Genomic DNA, 22,112 nt, shown 5'->3' with positions numbered 1-22,112 from the left:
TAATTTTAATAGAAAAAAATAAAACTAAAAAAAATAAAAAAATATTAATAAAAAATTTAATTAATAATTAAAATCAATTTTTATAAATAAATTAAATAAATTTATAAATTTTTATTTTTTTTTTATTAAAAATTTAAAAAAATTAATTGTTTAATTTAAATTAAAAAAAAATAATTATTTATTTAATTAAATCCTATGAAAAAAAATTACACGTAAAAATAAAAGATCAATATTTTTTTGTTTTAAATTTTTTTTGTTGCACTCTTTATTGATTGGATTCATCGAATATAGATTACAGTTTTCTCTCAGTTTTGTATTTATTAATTTTTTTTTTGTTTGAATTTATTTCTTCCTGGATTTTGATTTTAATTATCCCTTTTTCATTACTGTGACGAATTTCTATGTTTTATTTTGTTTGTTTCATTAATTATAATATATAAAATTTTTTAATTAAATGGAATACTTTTTCTTGTGTTTTTTTTTCTTCACGCAACATTTTACAATTACTTTCTTTTTTTTGTATTTAATTTTTTTTTCTTCATAATTTCTCTAAATCACTTTTTACACATTTTTTGACTATTTATTATTTTTTTTTTTGTTTGAATATATATATTCTATAATTATTATGTACTTTTTTGTTGTTTTTGAGTAAATATTTATATATATATTTTATAAAAAAAATAATAAAAATGAGATACAAGCGACGATGAGTTAAAAATTTAATAAAAAGGGAAAATTAAAAATTATTTTTTTTTGATTTCTGAGTTTTTTTGCTTATTATTTATTATTTTTAACATTTAACCGATTGATTTTTTTTATGTACGTATGGGAATTTTATTTTATTTTATTATTTTTTTTTAGGAAGATGTCTGTTTTTTTTCTTTTTTGGATGGGAGAGACATTTAAACTGCGTTAACTGCGTCAATCACTATCGTTTTCATTTTTAAAAAGTTAAATTTTCATTTGAATAATTTTGCTTTTTCAATAAAGGCAGAATTATTTCTGTACATCTGATTTATTATTTTGTTTGCTTGTCCGCTTTTTTATTGTATTTTTTTTGTTTATATATATTTTTAATCATTATTAATATTATTACTTTATTTTAAGTTACTACTATATTTATGTTGTAAGAGTAATCCTAAAAGCTATTTTTTATTATTTTTCTCTAAACAATATTTTATTTAGTTTTTTTCATTTTTTTACTTTTATTTAATGTCTGTTCTTACAATACTAAGGTTCATATCAACGTAGCTCTAGTTTGTTTTTTTTTACCTATTTATGAGAGAATTTTTATGTTTTTGTTTATTTCTAGTAATAATTAATAATAATATATAATAATAATAGATTTTACTTTTATTAAAAGTTTTGATACGTCGAGCATTTCGTACCTAAATATATAATATAATAATTAATAAACGAACATTATTGACTATTTAGAAGTTTTTTTTTAATAATAATAATTAATAATAATAATCAAAAATTATTTTTTTTTAAGAAATAATAATTAAAACGAACTTTTAATTTAATTTTCTAAAAGTATTTCAACATTATTTTTTTACTTCAGTTTTTTTTTCAATTATTATTATTTCTTATTACATTTTTTTTCATCATATATTCATATATATATTTTTTGTTTCAAGCTTAAATCTTATTAATTTATATTTCTAGCATTTTACATGGATTTTTTTAATTTTAAAGAAAGTTGAAAATTAAATCCTTTTTTTTTTGAAAAAAATGCAAGATAATATTTAGTAATAATAATAATATTATAATATAAAGTATTGATCACTGCTCTATCATATCTTTCCTTAATTTTTTTTTTCATGTTCACTGGAGCTTATGATATATTTTTTTCTTTTATAATCTCAATTTAAATTTCAATCTGACTTCAAATTAAATTTTGTCGCAAAATCAATGCAAAAATGTGCATTTTCTTTATCATTACTATAGCTGCCTACAACTTATACAAATATATTAAAATAAATCAGGGCGAATTTCTTATTTTTTGCTGTTTAATCCATGTCGTCTTCGTCGTCATCATCGCCATCCATGCCGCCATGATTAGCTTGATTCGCCTGCAATTGTTGCACCGAAATGCCTTGGGCTTGGGCGTTCTTGCAATCTAACTTGTATTGGGTCATTTCCTACGAAGAAGAGATTTTTTTGTCAGTAAAATGGAAATGCGTGTGATTTAGGTTGAACTTACTTGCTCGTAGCGTTTCTTGTCACGATCAGCCATCACTTCATACTTTGACTTGGCTTCCGCATCACAATCTGCCCACTTTTTGCCGAGCTCTTTGGCAATATCGCCAACGCCGTAGTCTGGGTTGACAGCCTTTACTTTTGCTCGTTCGTCGTGGCAGAACCAGAAGAATGCAGATCTGTAAGTAAAAATTGTTTTAATTTATTATTTATTTTTTTTTTTTAAATTAAATTTTAATTATTTTTTAATTTAAAAAAATTATAAAATATCTTTCACTTTAAAAAAAATAAAATTTATATTGAATATTCTTCATTAACTTTTTTTTTGATAAATTTTTAATTTGATTTAATTTTGTTTTAAAAAAAAGAGTCAATTTTTTTCAATTAATTTAATTAAAATAAAATAATTTAAAGATATTTTTTATTTAAAAAAAGAATCTATTTTTAATTATTTATTTTTTTAGATTTAATTTTTAATAATTTTTATTTTTTTTTTTATTAAATTGATTATATTCTTCATAAATTTAAAATAAATCGAATCCAATATTTTTAAGCACAAAAAAAAAATAAATTTTTAATATTTTTTTCATTCAAAAAAAAAAAAATTTTAAAAATATAATTTTTAAGTATTTATTTTTTCAATTTTATATTTAATATTCTTCATTAATTTTTTTGTCCATAAATTTTTAGTTTAATTTGAATTTGAAATTTAGAGACAATTTTTTGTTTCAATCAATTTAATTATTTAAATAAAAATTAGAAAATTAATTAAATTATAATAATTTAAAGCTATTTTTATTTTAAAAAAAGGATTATTTTTATAAATTATTTTTTTCCATTTTTTTTTTTATTTAAATATGTAGTTTAAATTTAATATTTTTAGTTTTCATTTAATTTAAAAAAATTTAATAATTCTTAATTTAATACGAATTTTTAATTAATTAATTTTTTTAATTTTAAATTAATTTAATTAAAGAAAAAATAAAATGTTACTTTAAATAAATTATTTAAAAAATGTTAAACCGAATTATTAAAAACAAAAAAATATTTTTTTTTTAAATATTTTTAAAAAAATAATTAAAAAAAAAAAAAAATTTAAAAAAAATTTTAAAATTAAATAATTTTTTTTTTTTGTATGAAACTTACAGTGATCTCTTGGGGGCATTAGGATCCTTAATGTGTTTCCTTTTCTTCCCCCGTCCAACGACCGTGCCTTTTGGTGGGATATAACTTTGCATTTCCGTGTCATAGCGTTGCTTGTCCTTCTCCGCCATCTCGTGGAAGCGCTTCTTCTCCTTATCGAGCATTGTCTGAAAATTCAAAGAAAAATTTTATTAATAAAAAAGCTCGAAAAAATTCCACCAAGCAACGATAGCGTGAATTTCAATCATAAATCATGCCCTAATAGAGAAAGTAATTAACTGACATTATGATATTAAATACAGCGAGACACACACACCAAAAAGAGGAAAAATCGGCTTTCTTATCATTGTAATGCAGAGAAAACTAGATGCATATTCCCCGTGCTTTAAAATGGTGTCAAAAAAGTATTTTATTTTTGTTTTTATTTTACACCCTCTTGTATATTTATGTTTGAGCGCACGCACGAACGACCGACAGCAGGGTGCTGTTACCCTTATATTTTAAAGCAAGCACACAGACACACACACAGAAAAATTCCAATCTCCTTTATTTCCCTCTTTATTAATCAACTGCACGACGGCTGTAGCGCACAAAGGCGTACAAATGACGGACCAAAATAAAATAAAAAAGGTGATTGCTTTATTTATTTATTTAAATTTTTCAATTTTTTTTTTTTTTTGAATACAACGACGATTATGAAGCAGACAGATGATGAGAATTGAAGAAATTAGCATTTAACTTTTTTTTTGTCGACCTTGAATTACTTCAAGAAGCTAAGTATTAGGAACAATGGAAATTCGATACGTTCGATAGCAAAAGAGAAGATAATTATCTAATTTTAATTTCGAACAGCTGTCGGGAACGTACGGGGAAGTGTCTAATGTGCAGAGAAGCAGAGAGCAGGTGAGTCATAAATATTTTATGTGTGCCTTTTGTGATAATAATCTGCTTTTCAGGTTAGAAACGGATGTGGCTACAAACGGAAAAACAAAAGCGCGGTAAGTTGATGGGGAAATTTGGTTTGATGTGATAAGGGAATTGCGTGAAAGTAGGATTAATTTTGAAATTTGTCTGGATTTCCATAAATTATTATTTTAAGAAAATTATTTAATTTTTTTTTTGAACATTTTAAAAAATAAGATTTTTTAGAATTTTTTTTGTGTTTTAAAAATATTTTTTTGTTAAAAAAATTTGATAAAAATTTTATTTAAAAATTTTTCTGAAAATTAATTTTTAAATAAATTATAGGACTTTTCCTTTGAAACGGTAATTAATTTATAATCTTAAATTTTTCCTATATTTTTCAGTATTTTTTTTTTTTTTAGCTAAGAAGACCTTAAAAATTCAGAAAATAAATTTAAGAATTTTAATTCTGCTTAAAATAGTTGCATCAGTATTTTCAACTTAACCAATATTTGATATTGAGATGCTTTAAAAAATTAAAAATACAAAATATTTGAAAAAAAATTAAAATTTTTGAAACTTTTTCTTTTAATTGATATTCAGAAAATTTAATGAATCAAAAAAAAAAAAAGAAGAAAAATGTTCAAAAATTTATTTTTTTTAAATCATGTTCATTTTATTTGAATTTTTTATCGTAAAAAAATAAAATTTATCATACTTTTTTTTTTGCAAAAAATTCAATCAATTAAAAAAATATTAAAATTAATAAAAATATTTATAATAAAATTCATTAAATAAAAATTTTACTAAAAATTTTCTTAGTTTAACAAACAAAACTCAAAAGAAAACTTTCTTTTTTATCAAAATTTTATTTTTTTAATTTTAATTTAATTTTTTAAAATTTATTTTGAGCTTAAAAAAATTTAAAAAATTTAAAAAAAATAATTTAAAGTTTCAAAATTTAAAAAATTTTTAAAATTAAATTTTTTTTATTTTCAAAATTTAAAAAAAATTTAAAATTACATTTTTTTTTATTTAAATTTTTTTTTTTTTTAATTTTTCTTTTTTAATATTTTCTTTAATTTAACAATTTTTGAACTCTTTTTACCAAATTTATTTTTAATGCATAATTAACGAAAAGCATGTTCATCGAAATTTTTCGCCCACATTCTGGAAAAATGTTAATTATTTATTTATCTAAAAATTTTCATAGCCTAAAAACGGAGTAATAATGAAATTTGCTACAAAATTCTATTAGCACAGACACACACACACATAATTTATAAATATTCAAATCAATTTCTCTTCTTCGTCGGTGATAATGTCGCCTCGAACGCAAAACGCTTCTCGGAGGCATGGGTGCAATAATCTGGCGTGTGTGTGTGTGTGTGTGTTGGCGTTATCAGTAAACCATCAACTTTCCACGTAATATTTTCCCTTCACAGACAGCGCGCGCTACGAAAAAGGCAGCAAAATTTCTAGTTCCTCATTCTCTCTTGCGGCATGTACAGTACATGGAATGGCGGGCGCGTTTTCGATACCAGTGGCATTCCAAGCCATCGCCACATACTCTCTCGTACATAGGCGACACACGTTCACATGAAAAATTAGAATAACCACCCCCGCCCCCCCCCTCTCCACGGCACGCCAAAACACCCCTTCTAACATTTATGTACAACACCGAGCCAAGGCAATCTATATTTATGTACTTGGTGTGTCTTCAATATTGGGTCTCCCCCCATACCACACGGCACATCGCACACACAACAATAAAAACATGTACAATTTTATACTTTTGGTGTGCTTGGCTGCCTTATGTACTCCGGGACTCGTGTGTGTGGGTGTGTGTGTGTGTTTGCCGAATATACAGATTATTTCCCAACTTATTTACTCTGCTTCACACTATATATGCGCAATGTCCTGATATTTTCTTGCCAGGGATAAAATCGTTTTAAAAACTTAAAAAAAAAAATTTTTTTTTTCAAGAATTTCCCTTTAAAAAATTGACCGAAAATTTAATTCTGGCACAAAACATGACATCGTCACAAAATTTCCATACGCAAGTCCAAACTAATAACGTTTTAATTAAAATTTATGATTCATTTGAATTGACAAGCTTTCAACATGCATCTTAACGATAATAATAATAAATGTAATTTATTCTTGTGCTGTGCTTGTGACAACGATGACGATGATGATGGTGATAGAGTTGATGTCGTCATCGAGGAATTTTTAATGAGAAAATTTGCGACTTACCTTCCATCGTTCGGCACATTTTTTGGAAAATTCCGCGAAAATAACTTGCTCGTCGGGATGCTTCTTCTTGTGTTCCTCTCTACACGTTTGTACAAAAAATGCATAAGCTGTCATGCGGCCTCGTGGTTTGCCATCGGCATGCTTGCCCTTTTTCGCAGGTGCCTGCGGAGCCTGCTGCATTGGCTGGTTATTGGGTTGTGAATTGCTTTGTTGTTGTTGGTGTTGCATGTGTTGATTCTGGAAGAAAAAATGGAAATTTTTATTAGAAAAATTTTAAAATTATTTTTTGAAAGGTTTTTAAAAAGAGCCAAAAGTGTCATGAACCTTTGAAAATTCGATGAAAATCACAAAAAAAATTTTTTTTTCGAAGAAATTCCAGAAAATTCGAAAAAAATCAGAATTAACAGAATAAATTTGTTCTATTATTTATTTAATTAATTATTAATTAATTAATTAAATTAAATTAAATTAAAATTTAATAAATATTAATATTATTTAAATATTATTAAATAAAAAATTTAATTTAATTTAATTTAATTAATTTATTGATTATTTTATTTATTATTAATTAATTTAATTTATTATTAATTAATTAATTAATTTAATTATTATTATTTAATTAATTTTGGTAAAATTTACTTTAACGCCCAAAAGTATGCAATTAATATTTTAACAGATAATTTACTTTTTTGCTCCATGAGATATGCAATAAAGATTACAAATCTTATTTGATGATTTTTCTTAATTTTTCACGAATTTTTCCGTAATTTTTTTGTACCAAAACCTTCTGAGAGTCCTAATTAACGAATTGTAAAAAAAATCCCAAGAGATTCGTGAAGCAGAACTTGAGTTATTGCGTTACAATGTCAATTTTTTTTGATACAAAATTTTTGAAAATTCAAAAAAAATTTAATAAAAAATATTTAAAAAAGTTCATAAATTTGAAAAAAAATTGACAAATTTAATTAATAAAATCTTGTGTTTTTTTTTATTTTTTTTTTTTTAAAAAAAAAAAAAAATTAAAAAAATTGAAAAAATTGATAAATTTTATCAATTAAATATTTTTTTAATGAACTTAAGTTAAAAATACCGAAAATTGAAGATTTTCTTATTTTTTTAATTAAATATATTTTTTAAAATTAAAAAAAAATTAATTAGGCGAAAAAAAAGTATTTTCTCTTATTAAAAAAAAATAAATAAATAAATAAAATAAATAAATAAATTAAAAATAAAAATTAAAGATAAAGATAAATTTCAAGAATCACAAAAAATTGACCTACAAATATTTCTGAAAGAAAAAGGCAAATGTCACGTGACCCACGTCTCAAAGAAATCAAGAGGCAAAAAAAAAAAGATAAATACCTCCAACACAAAAAAAACGTAAAAAAACTCGGCCTAAAGTTGAATGAATCCTCACAACAACAACCCTTATAAATAAATACGAACGATAAAAATACCTTTGAAGACATTTTTCTCGGAAATTGACTCTCATTCCACACTTTTCTCGAGAAATACTACTAACTACGTCAATTACTACGACAACGACAACCTGTCCCAAGGAAATTTGTTTGTTTTTCGTCTTTTTTGTGATTTCAATTCATTAATTTTTTGTCTGGACCCGTTTTCGTGTTGTATGATACGGTATCTTTTGATGGATAGATAACACAATAGAAGTCTTTATTCATTCATTTGAAGAGCTCTCAGCTGTTCTTTTGTGTTTCTCCCCCTCATTCGAACGAAAAATATTGCAATCTATCCACAAGGTCAAGTCGTCATAACGTAATAATAAATAAACCATAATTATGCTTTTTTGAGAGAATAATTGCTCGTTTTTCTCTTCTTTGGTGATTCAAATTTTTTTTTTGTACGAGAAAAAAAATTAAAAAAATACTTTTAATACCTTTCTTTGCATGAATGGTTCAAATTTTCACTTGAACGATTTTTTTTTCAACAGACATTTCGTGTGCATCGACGAAAAAAAAAACGAGAGCTGGTAGAAGAAAACATTTATATTAAATAATAAATTTAGGACATTGACCTCTGTCGCGTTCTATCTTTCTTTTTTTTTCTCTCTTTTTGTATTTAGTACTTGTAAGCAGGTTTACTGTTATTATACAGCGCGACGTTCGTCTTGGCAATTAAATTCATTGATCGTTCCATATTTAATTAAAATTATTTTTTTTACAACATTTTAATGAGGATGACCGAAAATCTGTCTCATTAAATTATTTATCATATTCATGATGATTATGAAACAGAACAAAACAGCTGTATCTCATTTTATTTTTTTTTTATTTCAGTTTGAAGACTTTTGATTGTCGATTCGACTAAAAAATACGAAAAGAAGATGAAAAAGAACGAAGAAAAATTTCTCCGTAAAACAAAGAACTTGAAGAAAAAAAAACCGGTTTCTACGCTTCGGTATGTTAAAAAAAATCGTGAAAGACAAAAAAAAAAACGACGAATAAAAAAATTGAAGAGAGTTGTTTGATGCTTGTTGTTGTTGTTGTAAAGCAAAATATTTATATTTTTTATATATTGGGAAAAAATAATTAGGTAAAGCTTTGGGTTTTATGTTATTTTTATTACAATTTTATCGATATCTTAACGACGTAATTACTTTATTAGTTTATGAAAAGGAGATTGAGGTGGGAATTTTAACGCGCAATGTTTGCGAATTTTTTAATTTTTTTTTAATGAATAAAAGTTTGAAGAGATTTTACGAAAAAAGAAGAATTTATTTAAGGATTTTAATTAATTTTTGTTTAATTATACTTGATTGTGCCAAATTTGCACAATGAAGTCGAATTAAATTTTGATGAAATTAAATTTAAGAAATTAAAAAAGTTGTTAATTTAAATAAAGTTGAAATGAAATATGGTTCAAGACGAAGGATATAATGAAAAAATCTCTTGAAATGAGAAATTTTAAAATTTTTTCAAGATTGTATTATTTTTATATTTTTTTTTTTTTTTCAAAAATATATAAAAAATAACTTGAAAACATCTAAAATTGTTTAAAAAATATTTTTTAATTTTTGACTAAATTTGAAATTAAAATTCACAACTTGAAATTTTTATATTTTTATTTTGTCAAAATATTTTTTTTTAAATTTATTTCAAAAAATTTTTTAAAATTCTGAAGAAGATGGTAAAATTATTTTTAAAATATATTCATCAAAATTTCATATGATTTCAGAAATTTAAACTATATTCCTTTCTCAAAATAAATTCTAAATATTTAAATATAAATAAATTAAAAATTTTAAATTCTTTAAAATTTATTTTATTTTTTATGGTCAAATTTTTGACTATTTTCGAGGAGATATTTTACATGAAAAAAAATCTAAATTATCAAAAAATGTTCAGTTTTTGGTAAAAAAAAAATAATTAAAATTTCTTTTAAATGAAAGTTAATAAAAAAATAATAAAAATAATTAAATTAAAATAAAATAAAGAAAAATAAAAAAAAATTAATAAATAAATAAATTAATTAAAAATAAATTAAAATAAAATAAAATAAAAGTAATTAAATTAAATTAAAAATAAAATAATTTTCTCACAATCTTTAAAAGATTTTAGTAAAAAAATATTATTTTTAAATTAAAAATTAATTTAATTTATTTAAATTATTAATTTAAAAATTATATTTTTTAAATTTTCAAAATTTTTGTGTAAATTATAAAATTATGGAAATTTTTGAAAAAAAAAATTCTTAAGATTTGGTAAAGTTTTTAAATATTGTTCGTTTTTTTTTTTTTTAATTTTTTATAGTTTATAAAATTCAAAAAATTTTGAACATTTTTCTTTTTTTTTTTGTAAAAATTTTTTTAAAACTTCAATAAAGCTTTGTCAATATGAAATCCTTAAAACAAAACCTCCCATCATAATATCTCTTTATAAAAAAGAGCAAACTCGAATTCTAATTATAATCTAAATATTTAATGAACTCCTCATCTCTCCAGAGAAATCAACGGTCCGCATCCACTTTGCAAAAAAAAAAATAAAATCCATTTCCTCTTAATCTCGTTTTTTTCTTATTAGAATCCCGGTAGCAATCATTTACCAACAGAAAAAACAGTTTGTTTACATTTTTTTCGTCAAATTCTCTCGTTCATTCATATTTTCATTAACATCCATTCATATTGCAACAAAACAAATAATAATAATAAATACCTGCCACACGTCAGACGTCTCTATTATTATAATTTACTCCCATATGTGTGTCACAGCACTCAAAATATATGTATTCGTCGTTATTATGTAATGTAATACAATATAATGAGTCGATAAACATTTTATTTATTTATATTCACACAATGCACGTATACGGGGCACAAAATAACAACAAAAGACTCTCTCTCTGTCGGTCGGTCGGTGTGTGCTTCATAAACATTAACATTTATAAATCCACAAAAAAAAAAGAAGAAATATTTTGTAAACATTCGAAAACATGTGACTTTGGCAGACAAAAGAATTTCGTATACCCAAAACATTGTATAATAATAATGTTATTTGTTGATAAATGAAGGAAGGAGTATCACATGTAGCGAATTCTAGTCATATGACGATACATTACACCGACAATCTCTGTATCGGCGAACGTACGAGTGGCAAGTAAAATAGAAATACGGTAAAATCAGACAACAAAAACAACATCATCACGCATGGAAATTAAACCACGTGGGTTATGAATGTGTTTTGGTACGAGCAGCAGCAGCAAAAAAATTCTCGTCGTAATTTTTCGCTTCGTACACACATCGCTTGGTATATGTATATCGACTAAACATATGCTCAGCTCCTCTGATCATCAACATAATAATAATAATAAATAAAAACGATAAACATTCATATCATATCACATGCGGTGGCTGCTGCTGGAGTAAAAAGCATGCGGAATGATTTGAATGAATGAATCACAGATTTCGTGTTTTTTTTTTGCACATGCCTCGTTTTTTTTTGTTTCGTGTGTTTGTGTGTGAAATGTCGTTTTTGTGGTGTCGATTTTTTTTTGTGAAAAAAATTGTTTATGTTTTTTCTTAATTTCTTCACGAGTCCATCTCGAGATTTCGGTACATGAGAAAAAACCGATTTTCCTGGTTCTGCATCAGTTGTTCGTTCGTCGTCATCGACATCGTCAGCAGAAAAAGAAAAAAAAACACGTTGGTGTTGGTAAAAATAAATGAATATTTTCCCCCTTCGATGTTGTGTCGTCTCCGCTGCTGATGTCACAGAGATGGAAATTTTGTATTTTATTTTAGGATCCGATATTTCTTAAAATTAGATTATTAAAAAAAATAATTTAAATAATATTAAATTATTTTAATTTAAATAAATGAGTTAAAAATGAAATTTAATATTTGAAAAAAAAAATTTTTTTTCGTAAATCAATTAAATTAAATTATATTAATTTAAATTATGAATACATGAATAAATTAATATATGTTCAATTTTTTTTCATAAATTAATTTAATTACGAATAAATTAATAAATATTTCATTTAAATTTTTTTATTTTAAAAAATATCATTTTTGAGTATTTTATTTTATTTTTTTTTTTTTTTTTTGATAAAATTATTTAATTGAAATGAATTTCATGTAAAATTATTTTTTTTAATTAATTTGATTTTTTATTGAAAAAAAAAATAATTTATGTAAATTTATTAAATTTTATTTTAATTGGAAAAAATTAATGTATTTAAATTAAAGAAAAAAATTTAAGAAATTTATTTTTTTTTTAATTAATTTTATTTTAATTTAATATTTTAATTAAAAATTTATTTAAAAGTCATATAAAAATGAGAAAAAAATTTAATTTATTTAAATTAAAGAAAAAAAAATCAATAATTTATTTTTAATTTCATTTTAATTTAATATTTTTATTAAAAATTTATTTAAAAATCATATAAAAGTGAAAAACAATTAATTTTAATAATTTTTTTTAATTTTTTTTAAAAATCATAAAAATTGGAAAAAAATTTAATTTATTTAAATTAAAGAAAAATTAAAAGAAATTTATTTTTTTTTTCAAATTTAAATAATTTTAATTAATAATTAAATTTGACCAAATAATTTAGGTAAAAGTAATTTAAAAGTGACAAAAAAAATTTTTTGAAGTAACATTTCGTGAATTTTCGAAAAATTGTGTTTTTTAAAATGTCTCGTGAGCCTCGTTCCCGCACTTTTTCAACTCCATTTTGATGCCTCTGCCGCCGCGCCACACGCACACATCCAAAACGACAACAACAACGACGACGACGACGACGAAGCAGCAGCAAGAATAAAACATGCTCTAATGCGCTTATACACTTCATTTTCATTTTCGCACACAAACACAGACTCACGCGCTCCGTGGAAAAAAAAAGCAACAACAACAACATGAAAAACTTGTCTTGCTATCTCTTTCACCCTCGCTCAATACTTTGCCTTCTGCTTATATTTTTGCCGCTTGCCAGCCTGCCTGCCTAACCCAAAAAGCAAACTTTTTCTTCTTTCGCATCGTTCGTTCGTTCTACTCGTGTAGCAAAAATTTTATTTATATAAAACGTAACGATTTCGATTTTACTCTCCTATGTACTACTTCGCTGCTGCTGCTGCTTTTAGTACATACAAGCGAATACATAACTCCCTATGTATTGAACAACACGACGACGACGACGACACGAAATATATACACGCGCTGGTAATTGCGTCGAATGTATAAAATAGCTAACATAAGTCATTATGGAAAATATACGCCAAGCAAAAAAAAAAAAAAAAAAAAAAAACAAGAAAAAGAATGATAAAATAATTTATGTTTATTATGAAAGGAAAAGAAGACTTTCGATTTATTTACTCTTTAAAAACACCGTCAGTCCTTCTGATTAATTACTCAACTACGGATATCCTATTTAAAGTTTTTTTTTTATTTTTACATATTTAAAGCGAATTTCATAAAATTGATTAAATATCGAAATTTTTGTGTTTTTTTTTTGTTATTTTATTTCTATTTGGCTCAAGGCGTAGAAATTAAATCGATAAAACACGAAAAAAAATAATAACAAGAATTTTTATGATTTTTTTTTGTGAGCATAGTTGATGGTGTCGCTTGTTTTTTTTTTGCTTCTGGGCTTTTTTTAGGCAAATATAAATTAATGTTTAATCAAAAAAATTATTTGACAGATAAATACTTTCTCAGTTGGAGTTTGAAGAGCTTATAAGAATTTAATGACAAAAATTTCTTTCGGGGATAGTTTAATTTTTTTTTTTTGAAGAATTTTTAATTAAAAAAATTTGAGTTACAGAGGAAGATTTTAAGTTAAAAATTAAAAGAAAAAAAATATTTTAAAATTTATTTATTTTTTTTTTATGAAAAAAAATTTTAAATATTTTTAATTGATTTCGTTAACATGGAATTTTATTTTCGAATTTATATTTAATTTTTTATTCATTTATTTATTTTATTTATGATTTAAATTAAGATTATTGAAAATTTTTAAGGCAAAAAATGAAAAAAAAAAATAATAAAAAAAACTCGAAAATTTTATCGGAAAAAAAAGTTCTCAAAATCTCTTTAATTTTTTCAAAAGTTTTATGACAGAAAAAAAAATTCCGTGAATAAATAAATATTTTCCTCTCTTTCCCTGCTAATAGCAGTAACTGATGGTCCCACCCTTCTTTGTGAGGGAAATATTTTTCCAACAAATTTAGGAAAATGAAATTGAATACTTGAACATAAAACAAACAAGAATACAGGCAAATTGTGGTTTAGTTTGACCTTCTTTGCCTCTTGATGAAATTTAATTTGAGCGAGAATATAATCAATCAAAAAGTCAGACAAGTCTAACATGCACTCTAAATTTCATTCTACAAAAGAAAAAAAAAATAGATTGCAATCCTTTTTTTGCTTTGTTTTTAAAATTGAAGAAAAATCGTAGAAGACACTAATTACAAATAAATGCACGTCATTAAGTGACATTACTCAGATTCCGATGTCCAAGCCCTATTTTTAATAAAATAAAATATTATTTTCACACAAATTCTCTCTTTTTTTTCGCTCGGTGTTTTTAAAACGGTTTGAGATTATGACAACCTCATTTTTCATTCGGTTTCACTCTACCTAGCTGGTATCGTGTTCGTCGTCGTCGTAGTTGGTATCAAGATAAAAAACATGCATTGATTGATTACTACCGCGCACACACACGACACATAACAGTACCGCAGCTGCAGTACGCAGCAAATAAAAAACAGTAAATTTACTTTTTGAGAAGAAAAATTGTTAATCGATCCCATTAATAATAGCTCGGGGTCGTGTCTCTCTCGTGAATGAATGCTACCCTTATTTAATTTTATTATTTTCCAGTGCAAGAGAGCAGAACTACTAATTAACGGAAATTTAGAGACCTGTAAATTTTGTAATTGAGTCAAGTGCTCCTTAAGGATATGCAATGCAGTTTACATTTAATTTTTCTTAATTTCCTTTGTTTATCAGGTTTTTTAATTATTTTTTCTGGAGCATAAACCTTCTTTTTGTCAACAGAGACATTTTACAAAAGAACCCAAAGAGGTTTTTTACACAGAATTTTGAGTTATAGCGTTACAAAGGTCGTATGGGCTTCAAAATTGCCTTTGTAACGCCATAACTCTAGATTTGCTTTATAATTTTTTTTGGATTCTTTTGTAAATTATTTCTGTTGACTTTATGAAGGTTTATGTTAAAGAAAAACTTAAAAAAAACCTGAAGAACAAAGAAAATTAAGAAAAATGAAATGTGAAGTGCATTGCATATCCTCAAATCCAAAGATTTTTGTAGTGTTTCTATGCATTTTTAGTGAGATCGGGTAAGTCAAAGAGGTACTTGAATATACCCAAATGCACTAAAAATTGTCTACAATCCGTTTGGTTCGTTCTAGAATTTTAAATTTAGGTTTTTTGGACTACTTTAGGCCTAACTAATACAAAATCATCAAAAAATCTCATGCCATTTTTTTTTTCGATAAAATGCTTATATCGGGTGATGTGTCAAGTATAGCCAATTCATGTAAATTATTTCGTTGTAATAAGGTTAGGTTTGAGAATGCATCACCGCGGTCCGAAGACCAATTGTAATTGAATAAACTGTAGAACAAAATTCTTCAAAATAGATCCCAAAGTATTCTCAAAAAATTCCATTGTACTTTGATGATTTTTGGATGCACATTTTCATACAAAACTAATTGCCATAAATTCTGCGAACTCAAACGACCTTTCGCAGTAATCACTTTCTCGGAAACGATTCAATCAAGCAGGAAAATGAGCCTCAAACTTACTTGTTGTGGCGGAGGCGTATGATGCGATTGTTGTTGTTGTTGATGATGTTGATTATTTTGCTGCTGCTGTTGTTGTTGTTGCTGCTGCTGTTGTTGCTGCTGCTGCTGCTGTGATTGATGATGGTGCGAATTGTCGTTTTGCGATGTGTACCACGACGTATGCTGCGGATCGCCCGGTCGCGAAATCATATTCATGCCTAATCGATAATCGTATGCACCGACATTACTGCTCGAGACATTGGAAGATGCCTGACCGGGAAAACTACTTGCCATATTTTTATACGAGAATATCTGTTGGGAAGCTGCGGGTACGGTGGAATTTGACGTTGTACTATTACTATTGCGGGACCAATCGTTGTGACTGCTGAGTAAATTTGACTGGTTATGGAGCGATTGTTGTTGCTGCTGCAGAACCTGCTGATGTGCGGCCATTTGTTGCTGGTGCAGCAGCTGTTGGTGATGCTGCAATTGCTGGTCTGTCGTTGTCATTGCGCCGGGCCACCAAACGGCGTCGTTACGCGTATCCCAGGCACCTCGATGGTGCTCCGACATGGTTCTCGATTTTTTTTTTGCCTTTTTTTTTTTGAATTAATTAATTGAGTCACACGTTTTATTTATTTATTATTATTTTTTTTTTGTATCTTCACTTCTTTTTTTATTATTTTTATTTATTGAAGGAATTCCAACTCGTTACTCGTCGTCGTATATAAGTGCAATTTTTATTGCATTATAATATGTGAGAACTTTTTATTTATTTATTATTACATGTAGTGCCATTCATTTATTTTTTGTGCATATACACATATGTTCACACTTCTTTTTTTTTCAATATGTATTATTATTATTATTTATTTTAACAAAAAGAACAGCAGATTATATTCACTATAGTACAATTTCTCACATATTCTTGTAGGTATGGCACACTAACTTTTTTTTCCGAATGCAAAAATGCTTTACTTTAATATTATTTTTCTGTATATGTTATATTTTATATATATATGATGATGGTGATGATGTTGTTGTTGCTTTTTTGCTGGGTAATAATAATGTGTTATTATTATTATGCTTTCTATACTCTTTAGTTGCACTGAAATTCACATTTATTTTCCGTCTTATTTTCATCCACACTGTACAAATGGACGACGACCGAATATATATTATTACCTATTCTTTCAACTAACCAAACCAAACAATATAAAAATCTGATGTCTATGTATAAAAAATCGCAAAAAGAACACACTAGCACATTACGCGCTCTTTCTTTCTCTTGAAAAATTTCGGTCTTTGTCTGTATGTGTGTGCCTGTACGTATTTGTATGTGTGTGTACGAGAGTTTTCTCTTTGAAAGTTCTCTCTCGCTCTCACGCTCTTCGTGAAAAAAAATTTCCGATGAAAATGTGTGCTTGCTCGTTATTCTTCTTTCCAACTTCTTCCTCGCTGGTCGATGAATCGTGCTCGTTGCTGGATTGCTGTCGATGGCTTCATGAATGATCAGCGTCTTTTTTTTAAATTTTTTTTTTTGATTTTATGAAAAAGGTCAAATGTCAAAAAAAAATTTTTTTTTTAATCCTTTCACTTATTTTTTGAGCACATGTCACTTTTTAAATTCGCGCGCGCCTTTCTTTGTCTTTAATCTGTAGATTTTATAATCCGTACACAATTTCGCGCTCAATTTAATCTACAGTAGAGTTACTGCACAAATGTCTCTATTACTGCGGAAATTTCCATTCACATGATTTTTTAAAATTATTTTTATCACTTGCTATTTTTGGATTGTTTTGATGAAAAAATGTGTGTAGCACGCGTTCTATTGTTATTTGTATTTTTTATTTTTTTTTTACACAACAATACTTTTCATTATCATTATTATATTATTTAAAAGGTATATAATAATAATAATAAAAGCAAGAAATTCAAAATTATAGAGCGTACTTATATACGTTTATTGTTCTTTCTGTTATTTTAATACTATAATGAATTGTTGTTTCGAAAAGAGTCTACATGCGGCAAGCTCTCTATAATATTTCAAGTTTGTTTTTTTGTCTTTTTTTTTGTGTGCCTCTGTCCATGTGTTTGTGTCACACCCGCTATACATGAGAACAAATTCACTTTATATACAGCGATGCCCGCATATACTTGTTTAACCACTTTTGAACGCTCGCTTGCTTGTTCAATATTTTCTGAAGCCAAGCATTTCGTACACGTATAGGCGACGCGAGTTCATCTGTATTTGTATTCCTCTAGGAAACGACGACGACGATGATGATGACGACGCCATTTATTGCATTACATAGCGCGCGCGGTACGTGTGTCTATGGAAGACATCTCATGTACGACGAAAAATAAATTGGTTTTTTGTTTGCGCCCTCAAAACGCAGCGGAATGAGAATCAACTAAATAAAACAGAACAAACACACACAAGCGCAAAATTTAACGATGTGTGTGTATGAACTATAACGAAAAATGTGAACTCAACTGAAACCGACGACGACGACTAACGAGCGCGCATATAACGAAAAAATACGAATAGGAGTGTACAAAGAAAAACGGTAATTAAATACATGTGTAAACACACACACACATACACATTGACGTACGTACAGCGCGGCCCCACTGAAATACCATACAAACCGGTAATGTGTATGGGAAGTAGAAAAAGACTGCTGCTGAGTAAAACGAGTTTTTACCGCATTTCGGAGAAAAAATGTGGTATTAAACTCGACTTGTGGTCCGTAGTCGAGCCCTATGTCCCAATTTCAAGTAGAAATTCTTTGTTATTTTAAGACATTTGTGACATAAACCATTGGCTTGTGAGGTTTGCAGCCAAAAACTTTCATCTTTTTGAGCAAAAATATAATGTAAAAACGAGGAATAAATGTTAAGAAAAAAAGTAGGTTTTCAAATAATCGAAAATGCGGTAACTTCCATATTACCCGATTTCATCATTTCTTCGAAAAAAAAAAATATGGCGTAATAATAAGTTGAGTAATCGAAAAACCCTAAATTCTGAATTCTGAAATGTATTTTAGTGTTTGTAGAAATTTTTAGTTTGGTTGGGTAAATGATATCCGTATTCCTAAGGGATAAATCTTAAAAATGCCCAATTTCACTGAAAAAATGTGTAAAATTTCAAAAGCTTATTCCAAAATTTTGAACTTCGTTTCAATAGTTGTTGAAAGTTTTTTTTTTTGATTACTCAACTAACTCGAAACCATCAAAAAATGTCTTGCCATATTTTTTTCGAAGAAATAATGAGATCGGGTGCTATGGAAGTTTTATATTTCGATGTCTATTGGTTTCTTCGATTACTTATTGGAATAAAAAATTTCACGAAACTATAAAAAAATTTCATTGAGATATTTTAAAAACAATGAAATTAGGCTGATATGTTTCGTTCCTCGTTCTTCCGACGATGACTTTTAAATATTTTTTTTCTATCTACAATAAATCTTCGAGCTACGACGACATGACATACACGTGTCGATCTGTACGTACGTACGTTCCATACATACATAATATGCCAGAGGCAGTCAGGCAGGCAAACAACTGGCAGTTGAATTTATGGGATTTTTAGGGTAAGTCTTCGATTAACGAAACTACCAATTATCTGAATTATATTCAAGTCACTTGGAAAATTTGAGACGATAGATGACAGGTGATTTCTATTGAATTTAATTCTTGGTTAAAAAAAATGTCAATGGACATTAAATCTTATTAGCTTATGTACAATGTATGAACTGTATAAGAAGAAGTATATAAGGAACGATAAAAATTTCTCTTTTTCTGTTTTGATTTTCTGTACGGAACTATAAGCACATACATGAGTTTTTATATAGAAAAACGTGTTTTCCACATCGTCAAACGGAGAGTCGGAAAATCTCCGAGAGAGAAAAGTGAAAAACTCTCCGTTTGATAAAGGTTCGGTCCATGTTACTTTGGCTTTAAAAAAATTTAATGAATCAAAAAACACTTACCTGATACTGAGGCATTTGCTGATACTGCTGGTATTGTTGCTGTTGATGCATTTGTTGTTGCTGCATTTGCTGCGGTTGCATTTGCTGTTGGTAATGCATTTGTTGATGCACTTGCTGTTGTTGCATTTGCTGAGGCTGTTGCTGATGATTTTGTTGCTGTTGCTGCTGCTGTTGTTGTTGCTGCTGCTGTTGCATCTGCTGATAGAATTGAGCCAACTGAGCCTGAGCCAGCTGGGTTTGCGCGGCGTTCTACAAAAAAAAATTAATGAGGAAACATAAATTTCAAGGAAATGCAAAAGAGATCGCTTTCATGGCTGTTGAAATCTCCGTATACGCGCGCAATTTCCTTATCACATCCATCAACGGTACATCCTCATCCTCCGCCTGCACATATTTTGCACGTAGCTGATATCGATAGACAAGTCATAAATATAGGTAAACATCATCACTCAAATACTACACAACTCTCGGTCCACGGTCTACAACTACACATGCACAAATGCAAAATAGAAATTGGCGGGAAATTTACATGAGTCACGATTTCGAGGTTATGTTTTACGTATTTCATAATTTTTGATAATTTCCGAAAAAAAATTATCATTATGAAACTCGTAAAACATAAAAAAAACGTAATTTCATAAAATAATCATCATTGAAAAAAAATGTTAAAAGAAACCAGAGACACACATTAATATTACATCATCATCAATAACAATTTTTTCAATGATCAATGTTGTTGTTTCAATCATTGAGAATCTAACCGAATTCTTTTTCTTCGTCGTCGTACATATGTGGCAGTTGTTTGTGTTGTTGGACGGGACATCCCAAAAAATAATATTAATGCGCCATTTCTTTTTTATTTTTATTTCACACACACACATACGTAGCTATGTCTCATGTATATACGCCCATAGCGTATGTGTGTACTGCCGAAAATTCCTTTTGTGAAGAAAAAAATAAAAACTAAAAGATGCTTTGGAACTATTTGACGTAAAATTTGTCGCAAAACACGACAAAAAGTTCCAAAATTATAAAGTTGAAGTCAATCTTTAATTATTTCACATTTTCAAATTGTGAATTCTATTCATTCTGGGATAAAAAGCATATTTTCTACCAAATCCGAATGATGTCAAATCAATTTCTTGTTATTTTTGTCATTTATTTCTCCGATAAAATTCGAGATTTGGTAATTAAAAGTTTTTATTGAAATGTGACAAGCATTGTTTCTGTCGGCGTGCAGTTATAAATTGATGTTTCGGCGGAAAAGTCGCGTATTTCTCGTAATTTTGTTTGTAAACACTTCATTTTCGAACAAAAGTATGGCGTACATATACACACACACACATACACATAGTATAGTATAGTTCGTTGACGATGATGATGATGGCAATGATGGTCAGTCGGATATTTTAGTTTTATTTGTTAAATGTGAATTTTTCTTCAAGAATATTGCTTGAAAATCCAAATTTTTGGTCACTTTTTACACATTTTCCATTCTGACGATGGTTTTTGGAGCGTTTTTCATTGTATTTTTGAGCAAAACACGAAACGCTTCGTCATAGCACATTTTTGTAACGACAACAGCCATAAAAGCGGGTTTTTTTTTCTATCCAGTAATTTTTTCGAAGCACTCATAAAATGACACACAATATTATAATTATGTGTTTTTATGTTTAATTTCTTTTTTTTTTGTTATTTACCAAATACATGATATGTGTTGCTTTTCACTTGACAATTTAGTCCCGATTTATGCGATATATATTTTTATCCAATATATGTGAGGAGTTGATATACAACAGAATACTATTTGTATGGCTGAAGCAAAAAAGAATATCTCTAAAATGCCACCTGATTTTTTGTAATGATCTATCTCTATACTCTTTTGTGAGTGTACTGTCGACGGAAAGGAAAAAAATAAAACTAACACATTACTGTGCGTACGTGACATTCGTTATACGACCATACGCTATGCATACAATGTATATGTGGCAAGTTGTGTGTGTGAGTTTGTGGTGTCGCTGTACACAGAGACATTGTAAGGAATAGAATAGGCTGATCCGAAAATGATGGGTAAGTGTTGAATTTGATTTTTTTTTTTTGTAAAATTTTATGTATTTTTAGGTAAAAATCGCAAAATATAATGAAAATTTCACTCAATTAAAGTTTTAATTATTAAATGGTTTGTATTAATTCAATTACTTACACTTGGATACATAACAAGAAAGATAATTCAGTTTGAATGACTCCGATTTTGATCACAAGAAGTACAAAGTAAAGCACAATAATTTAAAGTAACATCAAGGATTGAACACAATAACCTGTATGATATCTGAAATAAGGTAAAATTAT

General features: G+C 26.8%; 1 protein-coding gene across 2 annotated transcripts; it reads right to left on the bottom strand.

Annotated features, from left to right (window-relative positions):
* Window positions 1–1,632: 1,632 nt before the first annotated feature.
* LOC134833039 (high mobility group protein DSP1-like) lies at window positions 1,633–21,631 on the bottom strand. 2 transcript variants are annotated; one of them, XM_063847195.1, is made up of 6 exons: window positions 21,464–21,631; window positions 19,764–20,012; window positions 6,505–6,741; window positions 3,349–3,512; window positions 2,207–2,381; window positions 1,637–2,144 (listed from the first exon to the last, which is right to left on the bottom strand). In XM_063847195.1, exons 1-6 carry the CDS (start codon window positions 21,470–21,472, stop codon window positions 2,013–2,015), a joined length of 966 nt encoding a protein of 321 aa, XP_063703265.1. In that variant the 5' UTR covers window positions 21,473–21,631; the 3' UTR covers window positions 1,637–2,012. The 2 variants fall into 2 exon arrangements, with proteins under 2 accessions (XP_063703264.1, XP_063703265.1); XM_063847194.1 differs by lacking the exons at window positions 19,764–20,012; window positions 21,464–21,631 and adding an exon at window positions 15,790–16,446 and having other exon boundaries at window positions 1,633–2,144.
* Window positions 21,632–22,112: the final 481 nt, after the last annotated feature.

Source organism: Culicoides brevitarsis, chromosome 3, assembly GCF_036172545.1.
Source record: "Culicoides brevitarsis isolate CSIRO-B50_1 chromosome 3, AGI_CSIRO_Cbre_v1, whole genome shotgun sequence".
Classification (NCBI taxonomy): domain Eukaryota; kingdom Metazoa; phylum Arthropoda; class Insecta; order Diptera; family Ceratopogonidae; genus Culicoides; species Culicoides brevitarsis.
The sequence above is the reverse complement of the archived record's forward strand: the minus strand, read 5'-3'. Positions and strand labels throughout refer to the sequence as shown.